This window comes from Pseudopipra pipra, chromosome 6, assembly GCF_036250125.1.
Source record: "Pseudopipra pipra isolate bDixPip1 chromosome 6, bDixPip1.hap1, whole genome shotgun sequence".
NCBI lineage: Eukaryota > Metazoa > Chordata > Aves > Passeriformes > Pipridae > Pseudopipra > Pseudopipra pipra.
Genome location: NC_087554.1, coordinates 8,257,724 through 8,281,683, shown reverse-complemented (window position 1 = coordinate 8,281,683; position 23,960 = coordinate 8,257,724). Strand labels below are relative to the sequence as shown.

General features: G+C 43.9%; 1 protein-coding gene across 4 annotated transcripts; it reads left to right on the top strand.

Moving 5' to 3' along the window:
• The first annotated feature begins 1,373 nt into the window (after window positions 1–1,373).
• Window positions 1,374–22,985, top strand: BUB1B (BUB1 mitotic checkpoint serine/threonine kinase B). 4 transcript variants are annotated; one of them, XM_064659960.1, is made up of 24 exons: window positions 1,374–1,473; window positions 3,145–3,306; window positions 3,651–3,710; window positions 3,939–4,083; window positions 4,856–5,052; window positions 5,132–5,310; window positions 5,426–5,619; window positions 7,782–7,876; window positions 9,692–9,915; window positions 10,180–10,286; window positions 10,583–10,680; window positions 10,957–11,009; window positions 11,441–11,542; window positions 11,784–11,868; window positions 12,251–12,353; window positions 12,734–13,020; window positions 13,939–14,126; window positions 15,492–15,638; window positions 15,744–15,856; window positions 16,142–16,303; window positions 17,017–17,159; window positions 18,667–18,838; window positions 19,208–19,314; window positions 21,989–22,985. In XM_064659960.1, exons 2-24 carry the CDS (start codon window positions 3,164–3,166, stop codon window positions 22,164–22,166), a joined length of 3,282 nt encoding a protein of 1,093 aa, XP_064516030.1. In that variant the 5' UTR covers window positions 1,374–1,473; window positions 3,145–3,163; the 3' UTR covers window positions 22,167–22,985. The 4 variants fall into 4 exon arrangements, with proteins under 4 accessions (XP_064516030.1, XP_064516031.1, XP_064516028.1 ...); XM_064659961.1 differs by lacking the exon at window positions 1,374–1,473 and adding an exon at window positions 1,503–1,604 and having other exon boundaries at window positions 11,471–11,542; XM_064659958.1 differs by lacking the exon at window positions 1,374–1,473 and adding an exon at window positions 1,503–1,604.
• The last annotated feature ends 975 nt before the right edge of the window (window positions 22,986–23,960 follow it).

The window sequence follows — 23,960 nt, the reverse complement described above, 5'->3', positions numbered from 1 at the left end:
TTCTTGGATATTGAGTGACCTTAGCTCCAAAATGGATTCTTTTTCCCTCAAAAAAGAAGTCAATTCAATTTTATTCTGGTTTGTACCTTTTATTTTTTCCTTAGTTGGTTACTAAGTCCTCCTAAAAATAAAACAGACCTGAGCAGTAAATGCAAACTTAAAGAAACAGGATCAACTCCATCATATGGGCTTTAAGCAAAATATAGCCTTCCCTTTTTATAAATAGATATTTTATCCAATCAATAACAACACAAGAGTCCACCAGACACTGAAAGGAACAGATTTAGAACTGAAGCAACAACTGAGGCCGAGGAAATGACCCAGTAGTAATACCTGGATAGAACCTGTATTCCTGTGCTCCTTTTGCGGAGAGGTTGCTGTAATGAAGGACTGAGGTTGGAATTCTGGTTTTCACCTTGATTTTGTGTAAGTTGAGATAAACACTTGTATGATAAGTCATAATGAAAGAGCTGAAAAATTTAAGACACCACATTATACTCGATGTTATGCTGGGATTTATATATCTTTATGCATACATTCTGCATTTTATTGTAGGATAAGTGTGTTAACTGTTCAGGTATAAAAGTAACAGATTTTTTTGGGACATATAAGGCCATATATCCCTTTTAGGCACGTCATTAATTTTTTGCCTATGTAGTGAAGAAGAAACCACCCATCAACAGCATGATCCAAGTTTGTCTCATCTGGGAGTATGGAACCTCCATAAGCCACAGGCATCACAAATGGCTTCAGAGTCTGGGAGTTAAGGTCAGCTATGAAGGAAAAAAATCACTTTTTACTCATCAAATAGTCAATTTTTTTTGTGACAGATATTTTTGGTTTTGATCACCTTCCCAGTAATAGCAGGCAGTTAATTTGTATTACTCACAGGATATTCCTGTCCAAGTCTAGGGAAATTTTTTTTGCAGCTGCCACATATTTCAGTTTTTGCAGATCTAGAATGCAGAAGGGAGTAAGACATCAGTATTTTTAAGACTCCGAAGATGTTGGATTTTATTAAGATCTCTCACTTAAAGAGAGGTGAACGACCAGTCCCAACACATTCAGTTCCCTACAGGAACACAAGGTGATGCTGAAGAACAACTTGAAACTAGTGTAGGGAGCTGTTAATGCGCTTCCCTCCCCACTCCTCCTCGGTGAGGTTGTTAAACCTGAGTTCTTGCCTGTACCACGTAAATAAGGGCTGGAAAAATTTGATTTCACTGGGGCAGTCACAGCTTCTCTGGACAACCTGTGGCAGGGCAGGGCAGGGCCTCACCCATCGCACAGGGAGAAATTCCTTCGCAATATCCCATCTAAACCCACCCTCTGGCAGTGGGAAGCCATAATAATAAGATTAATTCTGAGGGAATAAATTATAAAACTATTTATTTCTCCCTGACGGAGTCGCCTGAAGGGAAACTACAGCTCCCGTGATGCCCCGCGGCGGTGGTGCGGAAATGAACCAATCAGGTGAGGGGGGCGCCGGGAGCGGCCAATGGGGAGAAGGTGGACGTTTGAATTTCGGGGCGGGCTGAGGCGGCGCTGCCGTTACTGCGCGAGGTTGAGGGGCGCGGGCCGTGAGGGACGCGCGGAGCCGAAAGGTACGCGGGGAGCCGAAAGGTACGCGGGGCTCAGGGGACAGAGGGGCCCGGGACTGTGAGGGGTGCGCGGAGCCGAGAGGGGCTGAGGGGTGCGAGGTACGTGGGCCGAGGCGCCGAGGGGTGCGTGGGGGCTGTGAGGGGCTGAGGGGCGCGCGGGGCTGAGGGGCGCGCGGGGCTGAGGGGCGCGCGGGGCTGAGGGGCGCGCGGGGCTGCGAGGGGGGAGAGGTGCGCCGGGCTGTGAGGGGGGAGAGGTGCGCGGGGGTGAGGGGTACGGGGAGCTATGAGGGGCGAGAGGTGCGCGGAGCCGTGAGCGGCTGAAGGGTGCGAGGTACGCGGGCTGAGGCGCCGAGGGTGCGCGGAGCCGTGAGGGGCTGAGGGGCGCGCGGGGCCGTGAGGGGCTGAGGGGCGCGCGGGGCCGTGAGGGGCTGAGGGGCGCGCGGGGCCGTGAGGGGCTGAGGGGCGCGCGGGGCCGTGAGGGGCTGAGGGGCGCGCGGGGCCGTGAGGGGCGCGCGGAGCTGCGGGCTGAGACCTCAGTTCTGAACACTCATTCATAGAATCTGTTTTGCTTTGTAAATTACTTGTTGGGAATAGTAAGTCGGGAAAAATACGGCTGCGGACCGTAGCGGGATATTCGCGGGGAAGAACCTGACAGAGCGCAAGGTCCCTCCCTAATCGAGCAAAACATTAGGTCGGTGCTGTTACTCTGACCGGTCTTGTGCGCGCACTCAGCGCTCTGTTGCAGAGTGCCGTAGTTAATCTGGTAGCGCAGGGATTTTGCAGCAGTTTTTTTTTTGTTTTTTTTTGTTGTTTTTTTTTTTTCCCAGAACGGTGCATCTCTTTAGATATTAAAAGGACCGAGTTTTGGAAAAATCTGGCCGTTGGCTGATTCCGGCCGAGGCGGCCGTGAGGGGAGCGCGGGGCCGAGGACTGAGGGGGTTTCCGGTGGTCTCTGGTGGTCGTTTGGAGCTCGAACTTTACTTGAACTTGAGCTGGTTACAGAGCACCTTCGTTCGGCATCTCTTGTCGGGAAACTGGATACTTACGTTACCACTGCTTTAACTAAAGCATTCAGAAACTTGCCTTATTCCGCAACTACCTTAATAGAAATTTAGATTGTAAAGGCGGATAGAAAATCACTGAACAATGGAGAATTATTGCTCTCGCGCTACTCGCAGGTGAAGAGCCACAGGGGCTCGGATGAACTCGGGTCCCCGCCCAGGCTCCCCCCGGGCGGAGGGTGTCAGTCTCGGGGCAGGGAAGGGAGCAGTCCCCGGGAAGGCAAACGCCATCATCTGAGCGGCTTGCCCTGCAAACGTCGCCTGCAGAGGTTCTTCATTGTTAACATTGCCTTTCGTTTCATGCAATTCCCACGGAAGGGAATTAAAACCCAAAGTCCCTCTAAGAGTTGGTCATCTAAACGGTGTGTTGTGACTGCGCAGTAAATTTGGCGTGAATGGGCTGATGAACGGCGGGCCTGTGAAGTTTCAGGTCTGTGTCCTGCCAACACGTGATGATGTTGTTGTTGTTGTTGTGAGCGCAGGGCTAAAGGAGCCGCGGTCATGTCCCAGGAGTGCGGCGATGAGTGGGAGCTGAGCAAGGAGAATGTGCAGCCCCTCAGGCAGGGGCGGGTGATGTCCAGCTTGCAGGAGGCGCTGGCTCAGCAGGACTCCTCCAGCCACACCGCTGTGCAGCTCAAAAAACAGTGGGTGACGTTGTAACACCTCCTTTCCCCTTATATTCCTCCCTCCTCCTCCTCATTTTTCTCTGTCTTACTCAACTGTACTGATCTCATAAGCGTTAAAAAAGGCATAAAAGACGTTTAGTAGCTGATGTCTGTGCTACTGTCACACTCCAGGTGTTCAGAACTACTCGCTGTAGGTGCTGTGTGGTACAAACTGCAACTTTCAGGTTTGCAGTGGAGCATTTAAACAGCAAACACCAGGGAGATTTGGTTGTACTTTTAACTATAAATCGTAGTTTACAGCGTGGAAAATGTACTTCCAGTGATACACATGTACTTATTGGATGGATAATTTTATCTTTTAGAGAATTTGAATCAGAAATCCGATTTTACTCAGGAGATGACCCTCTGGATGTGTGGGACCGGTAAGTTTCCCTTTTTTTTTTCCAAAAAAAAAAATAGAAAGGTCAGATATCCTTGGAAAAGCAAGGGAAAAGCATTCTAATTTAGAAACTCATTCCAAGTTAAATTCTATAATAGTTTTTGAATAATGTGTTGTGTTTCAGTATTATGCCTATTGTTTTTCTAAATCCCCTTAGATTGTACAGAAACTTATTCAGAACTGACTTCCTCTGCATATCTTCCATCTGTAGGTACATCAAGTGGACAGAGCAGACCTTCCCCCAGGGTGGGAAAGATGGAAATCTGGCAGCAGTTTTGGAAAGGGCAGTGAAAGCCCTCAATGAGCAGCAGCGATACTACAAAGATCCTCGTTATCTTAATCTCTGGCTCAAGTTTGTGAGTATTTTCTTAATCTCTTTTGGGTCTGCTTTTCCCGGGGACTTGTCGTGTCATCTGCACAAAGCTGAGCTGATTTTTGTGACAGCAGAGGCAAAGGATGTTGTAGCACAGGTGCAATATTAGAAGTATCCCTCTGCAAACATGTTACTTTTGAATTTCACTTACTGTTTTTGATGGGATCTTGAGACCTTTTTTAGAGTTGTTATCTTTGGACAGCTACAAACTCGAGAAGTTTTGTTTTGGAAAAGCTGGTTTGACTAAGTAGAGCTCAAATAATGATTTAAAGAGAAAGGGAAGCGATTTAAAGATATATTTTAGGTGTTACATCTGTCCTACCAGTTATTTTAGCTTCTATTGTCTTGTATCCACATCCTGTATTTGAGCCAAACCAAGCTGAGCATGTTCTGGTCCTTCCCTGTCTCTCCATTGCTGTAATTTTTGTTGTTCTCATCTTTTTAAAGCAGCTTTTCTCCAGGTTTAGCTTCCTGAGCTGATTTACCAGTTCCAAAACTGGCAAGGAATATGCTGTGCTTTGTCTAAAGCTGAAATAACTGTTCTCAGGAATGCTAATATGACACAGGTCAATCACTGAATTACCTCAGATTAAAAAAAAAAAACTCTAGGAAATGGTTGCATGTCCTGGCCTTACAGCTGCTCCTCTCAGACTTGTATTGAAATCAGGGGGGTCTGGCTGGAGGCATCAGAATGCAGATTTCTGACTTGGACTCCTTTGCAATCCAGTGGGATCACTGACCTGGGCTTGTTTCAGGGCAATTGCTGCCACGAGCCCTTGGATCTGTACAGTTACCTGCGCAGCCAGGAGATTGGCACCACGCTGGCACTGCTCTACATCACCTGGGCAGAGGCACTGGAGGCCAGAGGGAACTTCAAGAAAGCAGATCTGATATTCCAGGAAGGGCTTCAGCGCAAGGCCGAGCCTTTGGACAAACTGCAGTCCCATCACAGGTGAGGGAACAGCTTACTCTGAGGTGCTTCCCCGGGTACCTGGTAGAAGGTTATGTTGACTTGTCTGATGCTTTTCTAGGCAGTTTCAGGCCCGCGTTTCTCGGCAGGCACTACTGGCACTGGAGGAAAGTCCAGATGGAAAAGATACAGGTCTGCTGGAAATTGCAGAGCCTCAGAGAAGCTCATTGGCAGATCTCAAAGGCAGGGGGAAGAAAAAAGTGAGAGCACCCATTAGTCGTGTGGGAGATGCAGTTAAAGGTACATTCAAGAGCTGAAACCACCTGTTATTGGAAGAGTTGCATCTTTTTGTTGTGGACTTTGCAATTGAATGTGATCCTTAAAGGTTAATTTGCATAAATCTTCTTGCTTGTAGTCACGAACCCAAACAGAAGCGTCCAGCCTCAAACCTCTCTGCAGCTTTCAAATACTCCGGGGTTTGCCGTGTTTGATGAAAATTCAGCCTCTGTAGATGAGATTCCCACGCTTACAGCACAGTCATGGGCAGCACCTCCAGCTCCCAGGGCCAAGGAGAATGAACTCAGTGCAGGACCTTGGAACTCTGGCAGGGTAAGGAATCTCGAAATAGACTGGGAAAAGAAAGGAAGGTGTTTGTAAGCTGATGACTTCTGATCCCTGAGACAAAGGTCATGTCTTTCTCCCTTGCCTGGGGTTTGTGTCTATTAGTAAATACAGATTTAATAACGGAATCATAGCATCCCAGAACGGTTTGGGTTGGAAGGGACCTTAGAGCTCAGCCAGTCCCACCCCTGGCCATGGGCAGGACACCTTCCACTAGCCCAGGTTGCTCCAAGCCCTGTCCAACCTGGCCTTGGACACTTCCAGGGATGGGGCAGCCACAGCTTCTCTGGGCAACCTGTGCCAGGGTCTCAGCACCCTCACAGGGAGGAATTCCTTCCTAATATCTCATCCAAACCCACCTTCCTTGGGCTGAAAGCCATTCCCCCTTGTCCTGTCACTCCAGATCCTTGTGGACAGTCCCTCTCCTTCCAAAGACTCTCTGGCTATGCATAACCTAGTCAAGTTTAGCAAGCTGAAATTACTAGAAGAAGTTTAAAAAACTCTCTAGAATTATTATATCAAGTAATTATATTTCTTGCAAACTAGAAAAATTGGTAGAGATGGCCTGCCAAGCTGTTTGAAGGTCAGAAAAGGAATGTGAGAGGGATTCTCTGAGAAGGAAGAGTGAGAGTCAAGTTATATTGTAAAATACCACCTGAAGGAAGAACTTGTTGCCTGCCTTACAAAAATAAGGCATGTGCAGCATTCTGCACATCTGAAGTGCTGGTGAGGAAAACAGCAGAGTGGAGATCAAAAGAATTGCAGAACTGCTGCATCAGTGGGATATTTATCCTGACAGTGGGATGACAGAAAGTAGGTTCCAGTGGTTTAAGCTAATGCAGGAGACAGGAAAAGAAAGAGCTGTGCTCAGGTGTTTTAGCTCTTCTAGGGAAGAGATCCAAGACATTATCTGAAGGGAATTAATCCTGCAAAATGAAGTTTGTTGTTAGGTGCTCAGATAACCTCCAGTGTTCCCCCATTCTTTGTACCTTCGAGAGGAAGAATAGAAAGTAATCAGGTGATAAAAATATTTTAGATTTCTCAATATAGAAGTTGTTACAAGTGAAGCTTAGGAACAAAAGCTAGGATGAGAGGAGGTATGCAAATAGGCTGAAATTCAGGGGAACTCCAGGAATATTACTCCCAGATACAAAGCAATTTGATTAAATGAACTGAAAAGTTCAGTAAATCACAGGTTTAATTTAGCTTGAGAAGAATGAGGAGGAATTATTAATGTAGAACTTCTTTTATCAGTTGCTTAGGGCTGCTGAACACATTCATTCTGGTCTCCAGATGCTTCTGTATATCTTTTAATGTCTGGCCTTAGAATTCTCTCTGTTCTTCCCTTAATGAAATTTGTTAGATTTAATTAAAAAAATAAAATAAAATATCCTGCTACTAGAAGAAGAGTTGAGGATGTTTAATTCCCCTTCACTCAAGGGTAGGGAAGGAATAACCTTTGGTGAAGGCTTTGAGATATTAAAACCTGCACAGAGGAAAGAAGCTTCTCTAATTGCTGATGTGAAGATGGCTGAGTAAACAGTTTGGGAAACTTCTTGTGCTGAAGGGTCACAGGGAGTTCAAATCAGCAGATGATTTGTTGTGTGGAGTGTGTTGTCAGACTAAACTCTGTTCTCTTAAATAATGGACCTCAGAAACAGTTAAGGGATTTTTGTGGTGTTGGAATGGCCTCTGAAAGGAAAATTTTAAAACCCCCAAGTCTGAAGGTCCTTGGTTGAAGGTCCTATATTGTAATACAACTGGGACAATTTTAGTTGGAAAATGAGGACTGAAGCATCTGTGGAAAACAGACAAAGAGAAACTGGAATACCCACCTTAACCAGAATAACATTCCCTCTCTATATATATGTGTATACATATAATATTCCCTCAGAATAACAGAAACTGGGATGGTGAGGTCACGTGGGAGGAGTGTCTTGCTTTTTAGGTGCCAGTGTTCAGCTGATGGGTTGTAACTATTTATGTGTCAGAATGGCAAGAATCTTGGAGAAGTCTATTAGGTTTAATTCTTTTATATAACGAACCCTCCAAAGGAGCAGAACAGCAGGCAAAGGGAGATGCAGAGCCCAGAGAGGTGTGGAGTGCACAGGTGAATGTTGCAGCTGTTAACAGTGCCCTTCCTCCCTCAGCGTCCTCGCAGCGCCTCCAACCCCGGCGTGGCAGTGCCCGGCCCCCTGCCCAGCTTCACCCCCTACGTGGACGAGTCAGCTCAGCCTCAGATGATGTGAGTCTTGAGCTGGAGATGGGAACCGCCTTTGGAACTCTAAAAGCTCTTTCCTAAAATTCTGACTTGTTTTGCCAAGTAGTCAAGCCTCTAGAGCTACAAGAATTTAAAAATCCATCAGGCTGGAAGCAATCAGTGCTGCAGCTTGATGGCAGAGGCTCCAGCAGAGGTTGCATAAGGACATGGGAAGTGTTCAGCCAGCACTGCTCGTGATGTGGGAGCCCATGTCATATTTATATGTGCTAATGAGTCTAATAGCTTATCTCGGTGTGTTTGCACAAACCCACAGGTCCCTGTCTTAGGGTGCCCTTTGCTGTGGAACAGCCTCAAATTGAGGCAGACTTAGGGCTGTTTTTCTGTCTTGGGAGCTCTGTGCTCAGCATATCTGGAGTTTTATTCTGAAACAAGCTATCAGAGTTGCCATGACAACAGTGTTGCTTAGGTCGTGGAGGAGTGAGTATGCTGCTTTGCCTGAAATTACCTTCCTGCTTGTGCAGTCTCCCTGAAATTCTAATAAATCCCAGGAGATGGGGTGGTTTTGTTAGAGCAAACGACTTTTTTTTTTTTTTTTTTTGCAAAGTTGCTCTACCTTTCTATGGCTAATGATGGCCAGGGAATGCACAGGCTCTTCCTGAGAGAGAAGTGGAAAAGACAATTTGGTATTGCAGTTTCCACAGCTCTGAATTGCATAGAATCAAAGACTGCTGAGACGTGGTGACCAGCGTGGATTTTTCCTGTGGGTTTTATATGTTCCGTGTGGACTGCAGAATAGCTCTGACCAAGGACATGCCATAGTTGGGTTGAAGAATCTGTAAAAAATTAAATTTCTGTTTACAGTATTTCTTGCTCCTGAAAGTTAGTGATACCACAGAATGAAATCTCTTGGCATGCTGGTCTCTGAGATGAAGATTTGTTACTTACTTTAGCTCTTTATCCGAGAGAGAGGGAAGGAGTGGGTGGAACTGAACATTATGTAAATTAGCTCTAAGCAACTCAGGCAGAGACTTTGTATGCAGTTTTATATAATGTAGCTGAATGTTTAAAAGTAGATTTATTTTTTCTGCCTTGGAGTCCATTTCCTCATGATACCATGGTCACCAGCCAAGTCATGTCTGAAAGTGTTGTGTTGAAACTGTGTGAACATGATGCAAACCATGCCCTCAGCTATCATCCAGAGGTCTGGGCAGAAGGACCCTGTAGTGATCTTGGTAATGGGCCTCTAGATTACCCAAAAAAGCTTTAAAAACCCAAACATGAGAAGCACCTCTTTGCCTCATGATCTCCCATATAGTGAAAGGGCTGGGAGTCCCTTCACACACAAACCAAAATGGATGTCTTGGAGCTGTGCATAGGGCTTTCTTTGGATCTGCTTACCCAGACCACAGCTAACCCAGTTTTTAAGGTCAGTTGTTCAGGTCATCTTTTACTGAGGCACAGCTGAGTCAGTCCAGCTGGAATGTTGCTGCCTGTAAAGCTGTACCAGTGTTGGTTCCTCTCTCCTGACATTACTGGGTAGTGCTTTGAGAAAGCCCTTTCACGCTAAGGAATTGTGACTGGACCTTATTAACTGTTTGGGACTGATTGTTGTTTGTTTTGGTTTATTTATTTATTTATTACCCCATTTGGAGTTGTATGCTGGCCTTTCATCTGCTATCATTCCAGCTTTCTGCTTTATTTTTTCTAACAACAGATCATAAGGTCTTTACACTGTTCCACAACCAGACTCTGAAATCAGCCCTGTTGTCTCCTGTGCCTGCTTTTCTGTGCTACAGTGAAGTTCCCCAGAAGCCCAGTAACAAATTCCCTGTTTTCCAGGACTCCGTGCAAAATCGAGCCCAGCATAAACCGCGTGCTGAGCGCTCGCAAACCCGAGAAGGAGGACCCGCTGCAGCGAGTGCAGCACCACCAGCAGGACACCCAGGAGCAGAGGGAGGTGGTGATGTACTGCAAGGACAAGGTTTATGCTGGAGTCGATGAATTCTCGTTGGAAGAGATTCGAGCTGAAATCTACAGGAAGAAAGCGAAAAAGAAAACTGAAGGTGTGTTTCAAAATGGGCTGAAATAAGTAAGGCTTTCAGAGATGGGATCATACATTATATTTGCTGCTCTCTGTTATTGCAGCTGCTTTTCTTTTTCTACTGGAAGAGTTGTTTAACTGCTCTGAGGTACACAGACAGTAACATATCTGACAGCTTTGCATTCAAGCTGTGGAACAGGGAAGGACCCCTTTACAAATAATTTAGGCTTTAGCCACCAACTGTATGTTAAATATGCATTGGGCCTTACAAGCTTTTCTTCCTTAGAGGAAATGCAAGCCATAGCACAGAAGAAGGAAGAAATACAAAGGCAAATTGAGGAGCTGGAGAAGAAATTGAAAGAAGATGACAAGCAGCAACAGCCACGTGAACAGGTATTGTCCTCACTTAACTATTCTTTTACAAATAGCTGCTTACATATGTCTGTAACAGTTGTAGGATTACTAAAATCTCCTGTGAAAGTTATACAGGGTTGCAAAGAGTAAAATTTTGTAACTACACTATGCAATAAAAATGGACTTTGTTTCATGACAGTAAGCTAAGTACCAATAAAAATGGCTAAAGACAACTGATGACCCACACAGGATTATCATAGTAATAGTTTTGGAACCTTTTTTCATGGCTTGTGATTCCATCCCTGTAGAACCAAAACACGGTTTTGTTTCTATAGGCAGCAGAGATAAGGGAAGCTTTGGCACCTTTGGGACCGCAAGGATTTACTTCTTCCAGTGCAACAGAAGTTGGGGAGAAGCAGCTTCAGTGGCAAAGGTAATAGAGGGTTTTCTTTGCCAGCAACGAGAAGGTTTGTGGGGATAAGTCAGGAGTAACATGGATCACTACCAGCCTGTTTCTGCAGGCAGAGTGGAACAGACTCCTCTGTCAGCCTGCAGCCAGGATCTGCCCCCCCCCCCTCTCTTTCTCAATATTTTTTATTATGGGATCTTAACTTCTTGCAGGTAGCATATGTTGCCTTTTTTATGGAGTTTACTTCTGTTTTGTGAAGGTCTGTAAAGTATAAGAAACAAGTTTATATCTTTTTTGCAGTGAGTTCCATGTCTGTGAAGATACTCAGCTACATAAACCATCTTGTCCTGAAGGTGAGTATTAAATTGTTTTTACCATTAAGGAGAAGGCTTTGTAAAAAGGGGAAGTGTTTTTTTATATGAATAGCAAGACTGCAGCAAACTAGAAACAAAAGTCTAGGTGGGTTAAAAGAATGAAAATGAGAAGGTTCTACGAGTGCCTTTAACCATAGGTTGAGTATCTGAGGCCAGAGAATGTCACTGTTTGAAAGGACATTTGAGCAGAAGAGCTTTTTGCTTTCAATAGCTGGAGAGCTTTTTTCAAGCTTTCACATTGGCAGTCCTACTAAAATCTCAAAAGAGTTTAATGCTACCATCAGATTGTTATTATCTTAAGTCCTTTTGCCTCAGAGGATTCTCTGGAGGAATACAACCAGAAGTTGTTTTGTTGTTGGGAAGGATGTGTGCTGAAAAACTTACTTTTGACCCGAATTAACTGTTGACAGAGGTTATCCCGACTCCTGATGTATCCCCAGACACCCACAGTGGAAATGTGCTTTTAGACCCTGAGGAGGAACAGAGAGATGAGGCCAGCCTTCCAAAAGAAGGTACCACTTCCGATACAGTCTAAAAAGAGCAAGCCAGCTCACATAATATGGTGGTAAAGGTGTAGTTCAGTAATGGGACAAAACCAAGGCTTTTTTAATGGAGTTCCTTAAATGCCAGTTCTGTAATTTCCTGCTAGGACTAGCATTTTTAAAATCATGTATTAAATATTTTAAGTAGTGTTGGATACACTGTTGTGGAAAAACTGTTGATATGACAGAGCCTCTTGGTTTTTCTTTACAGATGTAGGTCTGCTTCCCCCACTGGCTCCTGCTCCGTTTTTCTCTATATTTGATGAATCCTCTACTTTAACAAATCAGAATATAAGGTAGAAATATTCAAGACCTAGATTTCAGAGGGAGGGAACACCTGAAATATCAGACCATTTTCTGTAGCTTCTGAAATAACTGTTTCTTGCAAGGGTGTGGGGTGGCATTTTGTTTTGTTTACATTGCTATTTTTTATTTCATTACTCAGAGTCCATGATGAGGAAATACTCTTCTGTTGCTCTTCCTCAGCCTAGAACTTCTTAAGCTGCTATGTAAACTTTCTTCATTTTGGAGAGTTGTATAAATTGCAGTTATCTGGCAGTTCTGTACCAGAAAAAGATAGATTGAAATTGTCGGCAGATGAAAACTCTTGAGGAATGAATCTGTTGAAGACTGGAATCTGCTCTAATAAGTATTTAATTGAATGTGACTTTATCTTAGTTGTTCTGCAGATCAGACCCAGACAAGTGCCCGTCGCCCACTCGCTGTTCGTAAACCTTTGGCCTCTCTGACAGCAAAGGAAAATGTCTCAGCAGAAGCCTGTGTAAGGACACAGCCCACCCACAGCACAGCCCCTGCCCAGGAGGAGCCAGCACTGCCTGTCCTGCTGACACACTGACCTCATGTGCAATAAGCAGGGATTCCAAACTGCTGTCTGGCACGGCAGGACTTGAGTTAGGGCATGTTAAGATTATACTGGAAATTCATGTTTTTATTAGGCTTTAGGGTGGGCAATAAGGAGATGATGGTAGGGAGTCTTCCAAAATTTAGGCAAGTCACTAGTGGCCAGAGTGTCAGATACATTTTGGAAGGTGGTTGGGTGGAAGAAAGGGGAGAGAGAAATATTCACCTTTTAAATAAATTAAAGAAAAAAATGTCATAAAATGTACAGGCTTTTCACTGTCTCTTCCTGCTTTTTTTAAGGATGAGCTGAATGGAATTGAACCTTTGACTGAGGATGCAATTGTGACAGGCTCCTACAAGAACAAACCCCTTTGTGCCAACCCAGAGGACACGTGTGACTTTAACAGGGCTGCCCACCTGGCCTCGACGCCCTTTCACGGGCCGGGAGCTCAGAGAGTCCCAGCTCCTGCTTTCTCCCAGAGTGGCCTGAAGGAGGATAGTCCAGAATCCAAGAGTGCACCTCTGGAGCAGGAGACGCTGGTGTGTGAGGGAGCGTACAGGGAAGCTCTGTGTGTAAATAAACTGAGGTAATTAACAGCAAAGTACCTCAAGCCCCTTATCCTGGGTGTCTTTGACAGTTGTGGTTTTATTGTGGTTCTGTTGCTGAAGAAACAGTTTTCTGAATAGACCAGGATATTCCAAGGAATATTTTTCTAGCTTAGGGTCTACTCTGCCTTGAGCAGATCCAAGAGGTAAGAGCAAGCCCAGTTGGCTTTTCAGCATTACTGCTCTGGGCCTTAACTCCATGCTTTTACCAAATAACTTGCAAAGTAATTAATAAATGCATTCTGTCTTGGTTATCAGACATGAAAAGCAGAATCATCAGTTCCTGTCATACTCGTAGGCTTCTGCAGTTATTTTAAGTATATAAGATGCATCTGGTGACTATAATTTAGTTCTTCTACAGAGGAGGGAAGGTGGAGAGAAGAAAAAACTGGCAAACAACCTTCTTTTTTATCCTCATAAACCAAAAAAGCATCTTATATGGGGGTTTCTTAATTTAGAGCTGAGTTGGTTTTGCTGGCTGTTAGTATGTAAACACATATACCACGCCAAAGGTGTTTGTTTACTTGGGAAGCTCCCTGGAGACCATGCTGATTATAATTAGGCAGAGTTATTTCCCACCCAACCCTTCACTGCTTTAAAAGCACTGACATTTGGTAGCAAGACGAGGAATAAATATTCCGTATGTCTTCTATGGTAGCAGTCAGATTTAGTGGAAGAGGAGATAAAAAGTCATCTGTAGACTAAGATTCCGAGTATAAACAATCATCAAAGCCAGAATGAAGCACTGACATGACTTTTGGTTTTCCACTGAGGATGGGAAAGGATTTCTTTGGTAGTTAAATGTGGAAGTGCACGGTATCCTCTCCTGGTCACTGGGCTGGCATTATCTGGAACCTGTGTGTTCTGGCAGTCTGAATAGCTGATGACTTTATTTCCAGCCCAATCATGGAAACAAGCCTGGAAGACGCTCGCTCGTCAGGTTCTTCAGTCTCAGGAGGTTCTCTGTCCTCTGTGACACAAACATCTGCTATTAAATACCTGCGTATCCCTGAGAAGCTGGAGCTGGCTCAGAGCCTGCCTGCTGAAACAGGTCCTGATGCTGGAGGTGTCTGTGGAAATGCTCCTGGTTAGTACTAAACCAAGTTTCACTCACAACAAATAACTTGCAGCTGTCACTAAGCTGTTTCTTCTTGTCCTTCCTATATCCCACTGTGCTTCCCGTGTGTTTCCCATTGCTGTGACTTGTGCCTGGACTTGTGTCCCTTGTGGGAAGCAGCAGAGAGGTGCAGTACAGAATGCTTGTCAGCATCCGAAACATGGAAATATTAAGGGGACAGAAGTTATTAAGGTAGTAAAACCAGGGAGTGTGTAGGAATAATGGGGTCAAATTCTGAAAGGAAAAGTTGGGACTGGAGGGCAGTGAGAACTTCTGAGACAGCTTTGTTTTGGTTTGTCTTGGTTTTTTCTCTGTAATGATACCGTGTCTCTCCTGATGTGCTGATAACTGCTACTTTGAAACAGGGGAATTTGAAATCTGGTGAAAGTTGCAGAATTTTGGTGTAAATTTGCACTTTTAACTGCGCTGTAAAGTGTGGTGCTGCTTCACAGTACATTTCTTATTCCTATTGAAGGACAACAATACTAGTACTTGAATAGTCAATTTATTTTTCTTCTAGCTAAAAGCCCTTGTTTTTCTCTGTTCTGAATATTTATATTACAGTTAGAACAGGAATGGTCACAAAAGGCCTTTGAAATCTGGCCTATAGAATTAGGTGTATGTGGCATGATGGTTTTTCAAGGTGTTTAAACTGCTTTAACTCCTTTGATTTTGACTTATGATACTTTAATTAGAATTGTGTATCTGAAAATTCTCAGTGTATCTACTCTGGAGAAGAATGTTCTTGTGTGCCTGCAGACTATTTTGTGATGAAGCATGCTTGGGACCTGGAATAAAAATACAATTCCTACATGGAATTATCTTATGTGTCTTCCAGGAGGTAAAAGCAACGAAATTTTTAATATTGCAGTGAGCAACAGTGTTGGAGTCCAACTTTGTTTTCCTTTTCTTCCATGAAACCCCTGCTGTAATTAAAGGACTGAATTTCACTAAACCCCTTCATTTGGAAGTCCTAAACTGATCACTTACTCTGGACATAGATTTAAAACAAGGAGTGTTGATTTGCAGAATGAGTTTGACTTTTGCTGTGGCTGAATGAATTCAGATCTTTGTCTCTTGTGGAAGATATATTTTGCATGATGCTACAGGAGACTCCTTGAGACGTGAGTCTGTGAGGTGGTTGTGAAGAAGAGTGTCACATTCACTTCACAAACTGGTGGGAAGAGGTGAATTGACTTGCTGGAAGGTGACCAGTAAATCAGAATGTGGACAGAAAGCTTCCAGTATCTGGGGTACTTTTACTGACAGAGGTAATCCAATGGCAGAGACTCATTACTGAGTTTCAGCTCACCTTGCTGTTCCTTGCCTTCATAGGGGATGATGAGGCTCAGTTCCTGGGGAGCGCTGAGCAGCATAAAAAGCTCTTGGATCCTGTGCCAGAATCACTGGCTGCTTCTCCAGATTTTTACTTGGAGCCTGGAGCTCTGCCTGGCATGGAGGTTGAGAAGGACATTGAGCTGGGTAGGTGTGCCAGAGCCTCTGTAGTGCAGGGGATCTGTTTGTGTTCTCGTTGGGTTGAACTGTGGTTCTGCTGTGACAGCTCATGAATGTAAACTTTGATCCCAGGGCATGAGACCTACTGCATCAAATGGGAGTACTGGAACAATGAAGACTACAAAATGTTTTTTGCTGTTCCAGCTAACCTTTTCCAGTTGGATGCAAAGGGATTTGCAATAAAGGTAACACATACGATGGTTATTGTACAAGAATTGTGAAATGGTAAAATCTCATCCATTAATACATAAAATGTAGTAAATCTGGCCTTCATTTCTGAAATCCATACATGAAGTTTGCTACTTCGAGTCCTATTTCTGTTTGTGGGTATAGATTAAAAGTTTCTGGCTGTGGAAAATGTCTTCCTTAGTAAAGTGGGAGAGGAAAAAAAAAGGCTGAGAAGAATATGAAGATGAATAATTTTCATTTTATTCCAAAAATAAATGTTCTTCTTACATACCTTGTTGTAGGTGTATTCTCAGCCTGTGCCTTGGGATTTTTATATCACCCTTGAGTTACAGAGGCGTTTGAAGGCTGACTTTGACCAGAGCTTCAGTGAGAGCTGCAGCTGCCACCTGTACCGGGATGGCTGTGTCGTGGTGCACAGGGACATCAACCGCTTCACGCTCGGGGTCAGTACAGGCTGCAGGACACAGGGACTCCTGCTTGGGTACAGTAGTGACTTTGGCTGAAGAGCTTCCCCTGGTTAATCCTGCAGTCTGGACCCTCTGGGTCTTATCCATATGCAAATCAGGGCTGTCTGTTATAGCCTCCCTTGGGTTTGGTTTCTCATCCGTAGATCATGTGCTTCTCAGAAGATGATTTTGAACAAATTGTTCACATTTTCTGTCTTTGTGAATGATAAAGGACCTGAGCCACATGGTGAATGTGAATGATAAAGGACCTAACCACATGTTATTCCAAACAAGATTTGCACCTAAAACTGTTGTTTAACTTCACCTGTTTCAATAAGTTCCCATCTGCTATAGCAAGGTCATAGAGTTTAATGTCTTGCTGAAGGATTTACATTTTAAATAGTCTTGTGAGTGCATTTTGAATTGTTGTGTATAAATAGGATAGAAATTAAATAGCGATTTCAGTCTTGAGTTCAATTTTCTCCTCCTGATCTTTTGTCCACTTTTGAATAATAATAATGTCTCCTAGGAGCTCATGGCTCTTGTAATTCTGTGTGGGCTGATCATGGGCAAAATCTGATTATACTGAATTTAGGGTGGGACTGTTATCTCTGTACAGATGAGTAATGAAAAAAAAAGGTGAGCTATAAATACTTGACCTAACCTAAGGTAGAATGGCCCAGAGATCCATGTTTACTGTCTCTTTGCAGGATGTTATCCGTGGCCGCAAGTCCATCACGGAGGAAGTCATCTTCCTGGTTGTTTATAATCTTCTGGGTGTGGTAGAGAAGCTGCACAAGGCTGAGATTGTCCACGGAGATCTGAGACCAGAGGTGTTCTTTCTGGGAGACAGGTCTGTCTCTGTGTGTGGCTATGGGGGTACAGAACACTCACTGCAGCTACAGCTCTCGTGCTGCTCTCATTTCTCCTCCTTAGCTGGGCTACTGGTTTGGCAGTCCAGGTATTTCAGGCTCCAGCATATTCTGGAAACAGTGAAAACACTTTGTTTAGGAATAAACCTTTCTATAGAAGGTTTACACAGTGATGTTGTAAAACTTGTGCTAAGCAAAATGGTGTTGCTATTGCCTGTGTTTTCAAGCTTCTGCTTTACCGGATGTTTAGTGCACTGGACCTCTAACTGGATATGGTAACTTGCCTTTGGTTTTACATATCTGAAAACCAGGGAATTAGAAGACAAAGGACAGGTGGGACTGGAATATCCAGACACCCTTAAACAGACTGCTCAGCTTCCTCCGCAGTCCAGCTTGTCCCTTGATGCACAGATCTAGTTTTCTTCTTGAAGCTCTTTCCCATATTATGTTAACAAAGTCTCATATCCCATGGAATGTGATCTGTGAACTAAGTGTGGGAAGCCAGTAACCAGAATGTCTAATGAATCAGGTAGAATTCCATTACATAAAGTCACTGAGGCTGTTCTTAGTTATCCCTGATATGTTATAAATAGCTATTAACTTTAAATTTACTTAGAGCTTGCAGTCATCTACCATGCACACCCCCAAGATTTTTTATTTAGAATTTCTTTGTGATTATTTTATTAATAACTTATTTATATTATTTACTTAATTGTAAATTACATACATACATACACACTGAAGTTCTTATATTTTCTTCACACCCTACAGTGGGTCGTCTTGCACATGCCTTAGGGTGCTGCATGCTATTTTGGAAGTCACTGATCTAACAGTGGCTTGATGGGCTTGGATATCTTCTGCTGGATTTCTCTGTGGCAAATAAAACAACCCCAGCTGCCAAAAAGTTAGGATAGTGGTTTGGGTTTTTTAAGATAACTAAAGGACAAGTACACAGTATAAATTAAAAAATGTGCTCAGCACACAAGAAGAATAGTAAGAAGAATAGTAGTGAGAGCTGTGGTCTGTGGATATTGTTGGCTTGGCAGTCCTCGATACAGATACTCCTCCCTGCCCTTCTTGTTTGTCCTCCCTCGCCTCTAGACCAGGAAAGGTTTGTTAAAGCATTATCAAGCTTAATTATTTTCTGTATGAAGCATTCTGAGATCCTGAAGGAGAGGGATGAGTGCTAAGCACTCCACTATTGTCCTATTGCACAGACTGTGCTTGGATAACTGTGACCAATATTAAAACAGCAGCATCCTCAACTCTTTGGCCTTTCCCATGGGTCACTGGAGACTCCAGTGCCACCCCTGGCTCCTGGCTGCCAGCTGCTCCTGTCCAGGGGCAGCCCTTGCAGCAGTTCTGAAGGCAGCCATCAGAGGGGAGCATTGACATGGCTAAGACTCACCTTCACTGCACTGTTAAATTAATTACAGAAAGAAAAAGTTTGTTGGATTGTCTTGTGCTTCACGTGCTTCCTCTGCTCAGGATCTGTGATGCCTTTGCTAACGAGGACATGGCCAGTGCTCTGAAGGTGGTGGATTTCTCTCACAGTCTGGATTTGAGGTTGCAGTCTCGAGTGAGCTTGTGCAACAGCTTTCCCATATCTCAGACCCCTCATGGGCAGCAGCTTCTGGCAGCAAGTTCTCTTCCTTATCAGGTGAGTCTCTGTTTAGCAGGACATCTTAGTTTCTGCAGTTTTCTTTGCAAAATCTATTTCCTTAGGCTGCAATTTTCAAGTGCTGTGGAAAGCTCTGACCAGTAAATACTGAATTTGACACCTGATAGAGTCTTTGGCATTAAGTGAAGGGGAATAGTAGCACTGTTGAGTGTCTGTGACTACTGTATTTATCTAGAAACCTACAATAAAAACAGAAGTTTACTTCTTGAAGTTTCTTGCTTAACAGTCTCTGGAAGATTCTGGTGCAAAGACCAATCCAGACTTAAATGTGTGAAAGCACCAAAAGCAGAAAGCTGTAATGGATTGCAGCAAGTGACAGGCATTGAACTTTGTTTGTTGTGATTACAGGTAGACTTGGTTGGCATTGCAGATATAGTCCATTTGATGCTGTTTGGGGATCATATCCAGGTCTATCAGGAGAATTCCATCTGGAAAATCAGCCAAAACTTACCAAAGTAAGTTGTTTTGCAGAGGAGGCTGCTGGGAAAGAACAGACATCTAACTTCATTTTCCTTATAGTGGTACCATCCTCAGAGCTTAGAACACACAACTTGGGGCTGTTGCTGCCAAAAAGTGTTAGTTCTGTGGGGACTGAAACTGTGAAGCTGTTGGACTTGTTCACTGGTGGCCTCAATGCTTAGGAGACAATTTGAAGCTGAATACGAACAGTCCAGTGAAGATGATTTTGCTTTTTCCATCCTTTTGGACCACACTGCCTTAGTCTCTCTCTTTGCACCTCACAGCCCAAGCTTGGAAAAGCTGATAAGTGGGTGGGTGGTGAGGGGAAAGAAAAGATCCCATGAGCATGTTGCTCTAGGAGTGGATTAGTTTGGTTTGCTCTTTTTTCATTCTGCTGAGACACTGAGGCCAGGGTTGTCTGTAACAGTAGCAGAAACAATATATGTGCACAGGAAGGAAAAGAATTTACAACTGTCATTTAAGATGCAAGTGCAAACAGCTTCTTTTTGGAAGCTGCTGTTTGTCCTCAGGTATTAATTGCTACTGCTCTCTTTTAGCCACGTGTTTTGGCTGTTAAGATTGCTCTGCCTTCCTCTGCCCTTTTTTGGTTCCTAGACTTGTTCATGTTCTTAGTCACATCCTGCAGCATCCTCTGCCTTGGCATTTCATAAGGATTTTCCAGAACTCTCCCCCCCAGGACAGCAATTGCTGTGTTCAGGGTCATGGATACTGACTGGTTGCACTGCCTGTGTGGATACACTCCTAAAAGCACTTCCTTAAGGAAACCTTGTGCCAGTGTGGAGCTGTCCAGTTCCCTAGCAACCTGCACTGCTCCCACCTCCCAGCTGTTTGTGTTCAGCCTTTGGAAAAAGCCTCCTGGGCTGCTGTGTACAGGGGGGAAATGCCCTTTGTTTTCTTTACTAGTTTTCTAACTGATTCTTTTTTAATTCTGCAAGAGATTAAACTGAGCTACTGCAGATGAAACCACACAAGGCCTGAGTTGAGAAGGTTGGAACATGGTGTTGGGGACCTGATCAGGATGTGGGTATGGGACAAATAGCAATAACTGTTGGGATAACTGGAGCAGGAGGAATAGTAAGTCTGAATTTGGAAGGATAGGGCTGGAGTTTGGAGGGGAGGGGTCAATTGGAAAGGAATTGCAGTAAGAGCTGGTGACACTGGATCAAAAAAATTACGATTCTGATAGAGGTAGAATTTCGAGGGAGACTTGGGCAGAAGAGGAGTGAGACCTGGAAAGGGCTAGAGGAGATGAAGGAAGAAGCTGAGCATGAGTTCTGTGGAGCTGGAACCAGGCTGGAATGGCTCATTGCTCACCTGGGTGCATCAGTTCATAACTTGGGAGTTATAAGGAATTTCTTTTCCATCCCGTCTTGTGCTTTGCTTCTGAAAGTGATAGAGATTTAGGGAAAGGTGAATGTAATTCTGATCAAGTTGCTTTTTTCATCTCCGAGTATCACTAGAGGGCTGGCAGCCTGGTTTTCAGGGGAGGGGTTTTACCATTATTAAAGAATGGATTTGGGGATGTTTCAGTTCCCAGAGTCTTTTTAGTTTTTCTATTTTTGCTATACTGTTTTAGGAAACTTCATCTGTGCAAGTTTGTGAGGTAGGATATAGAAGCTGTGTTTGAATTTTTAGGACTCTTTTTGTTACTCCTTACTTTTGAACTCCTTAGACCTCCTTACCAACTCTTAATCTCTTCTGCTGTGCCTCTTACTCATCTAAGCCCACGAAGAAAATGGCCTCAAGTCTTGCATATTTTTTGCTGGGTTAGGTTCTGCATGACTTAATTTTAGCAAATATAAGAGTTACTAGTGTAATTGTACAGGCTGGATTCCTTCTGAGACTCTGGCTGCTGCTGTTTGGTGAGTCACTTATATAAAGCAGAGGCAGATACTTTGTTCCCAAGCCACTGTACCTCCTGGCTTGGGGGAGAAAGTGCTGCAGTACTCAGTAGCAGTGCAAGACTGAAGAACAAAGGGTTAGCTCTGATATCAGTTTGCCAAGACTTAAATGAGTCACTTAACCTTTTTATTCATGTTGTGTGGGTATATCTGGGAGAGAGGGGATTTATTCCTGTGAATTGTCTCTGAAATGTTATCTATACAGAACTCTGGCAGATGGAAGGCAGGGAAAAAAACAAAGTAAAACTGGCTGTAAAACACCTTTTCAAAAATTATTTTATTTCTCTTGTAGCTTTCCTTTAATATTGCCTTGTTAACTTAGCTTGCAAGTGGGGAAAAAAGATTTACCTCTGCCCCTTCTTCCTGAAAGGATTCTGCCAAGTTTGTTGGTTCAAAACTGTTCCTGGTAACTCCTTTAAATGCCAAGTGCTGTGGCTCAGTGTGAATGGGAACAGTGCTCAGGTGCACTAGAAGAGGTAACAGCACAAACAGGGGGGTTTAGATGTGTGTAACTCCTATCCAGAAGCTTACTGGGGAAAGGGGCCCATGCATATGCAATGAACAACACACTCCTAGTTTGCCTTGACTGGAATGACTGTTCCAGGGGTGGATCTCCCAGGATGTTTAGTGCTGAATATAAATGCAGACCCTGACAGACGTGTGTGTGTGTGTGTGTGTGTGTGTGTGTGTGTGTGTGTGTGTGTGTGTGTGTGTACTGTTCCACTGAACACTGCTCTGTTTGTTTTAGGACTGTTGACAGTGATTTCTGGAGTAAACTTTTTGGGAGAATTCTGAATGCAGATGGTAAGTCCACAGTGCCTCTGCTGCAGGAGCTGAGAGAGGAAATCGGTGACATGTTTGACAGCTGTTTCCAAGAACGACTTTGTGAGTCCTTAGCTGCCCTGGGAGTAACCTTCCTCCTCTAGAACTTCCTGTGACTTCATAGAGGACAAACACACCTTGTATTATAGAGAAGAATTTGTTGTTGATTTCTTATTTATTTTTTTCCAATGTGAGCATGACAGCGATTGCAGCTGTGTCTGCGGTGCTCCACATGGGACTTGCTAAAGGATGTTTCTGTTGCATCAGTGCCCAGATCACTTAAGAGGCTTAGGAGGTTAACCTGTGTCTGAGCAGTTTGCCAGAGAAAATTGTTTGTCATGTCTGCCCCCTGCCCTTGTACAGCTCCTTCAAGATGTGTTTCATACCTGGTTCACACCGCGCTCTTTGGAATGGCTTTGTCCTGCGTTCAGTTGGCCTTTCAATTAGTGTTTGATCGATGAAGTTGTCTTTTGAGAGCAACTCAGTCACATTAAGCACTGCTGTCAGATGGTTTTGAAAGACTGGGTTTAGTGCTGGAATTGCTGTGGATGTTTTGTGGCTGCTGGATACAACAGCCCCCTGTTTGGTGGCTCATAACCACGTGGCATTTCCTGGACACTGGAACATAACCTGGATGGTTCTACTTGGAATGTGCTCTCATGGATGGTTGTCATAAGAAAAAGTATATGAAGACATGAGTGGAAAAGCCACACACTTAATTTTGGCTTCTTAAGGCATTTTGTTTACTTTTGCAAGAGCTGCAGTTCCTGATTGGATTTCAGCATCCTCCAGAAATCTCCCTGAAGTCTCAATTTGCCATAAGTGAAGTCTTTGCAGGTTTTTGTGCAAGGTTTTGTGGATAGATATTTGTGTTAACCTTTTATACATTGTATTACTGAAACCAATAAAAAGGCTTCATTTTATTCAAGACAACAGAATTTACATGATCCAAACCCAACGTACTATGTAGTTTAAATGCAGAGAAACTCCTCAGACTTGGCATTTACTTCCTCACAGCTTCTGCCACGCATGAAAGTGAGAGCACACAACTGCTTCACCAGGAACTTTCATCTCCCTGGAAAGCCAGACTGGCTGAGTTCTTTCATTTGGTTCAATTGTCCAGCCGTGGTTCTGTTGATTCTCCTGTTTGTGTTGTCTCCAAATTCTGTTCTGGAACTTAATTCTGTTTTTTTTCACATGGCTACAAGCCACCTTGTTTCCAGTTTTTTCTGTGTATTCCAACACTATTCCTCTTGCTTTGCCCTGTATTCTTTTTCCTCTCCCAGCTTCCTAATGCCTTTTTATATGTTCTTGTAAGTCAGGAATGGGACCTAAATGCCCTGATAGACCAGCTTTAATATCTACTGTAAAGTGCTGCAGAAGAATTTATTTTGGTCCATTAATGCCTTAAATAATGCTTCTTGTAGTACAAGTCATTGATAAGTCATGTACTGAGCACGCAGATAAATAATGATTTGTCTCTAGCCAGAGTTAAGAGCCAAGATCACTGGTAGAGCAGCAAGGAGTCCAATGCATAGCTAAGTTCTGCAAGCTCTAAAAACATTGCATGTTTGTTCTTTAGCTGAAATTTATTTTCTTTTGCTGATCCTCTAACTTTTGCCTTTTAGGCAAAATCGGGGGGGGGGGGTTCACTTCCTCCTGTTTCAGTTTATATCCTGCAGCACAGGTCTGAAAACCAGGTAGCTTAGGAAGAGAACATTGCTAAGCAAGTATGGCTCATCCCAAGGACTTCTTAGGCAAGACATGTTTCCAGCCAGTACAGAACAACTTCACCACGTCTAACTCAGACAGAAAGCCTTTGAGAACAGCCTGAACACACAGATAAGAGCTCTCAGCAGAAGTTCAGCAAAGGTCTTTAAAAGCTGTAAGTGAATCTG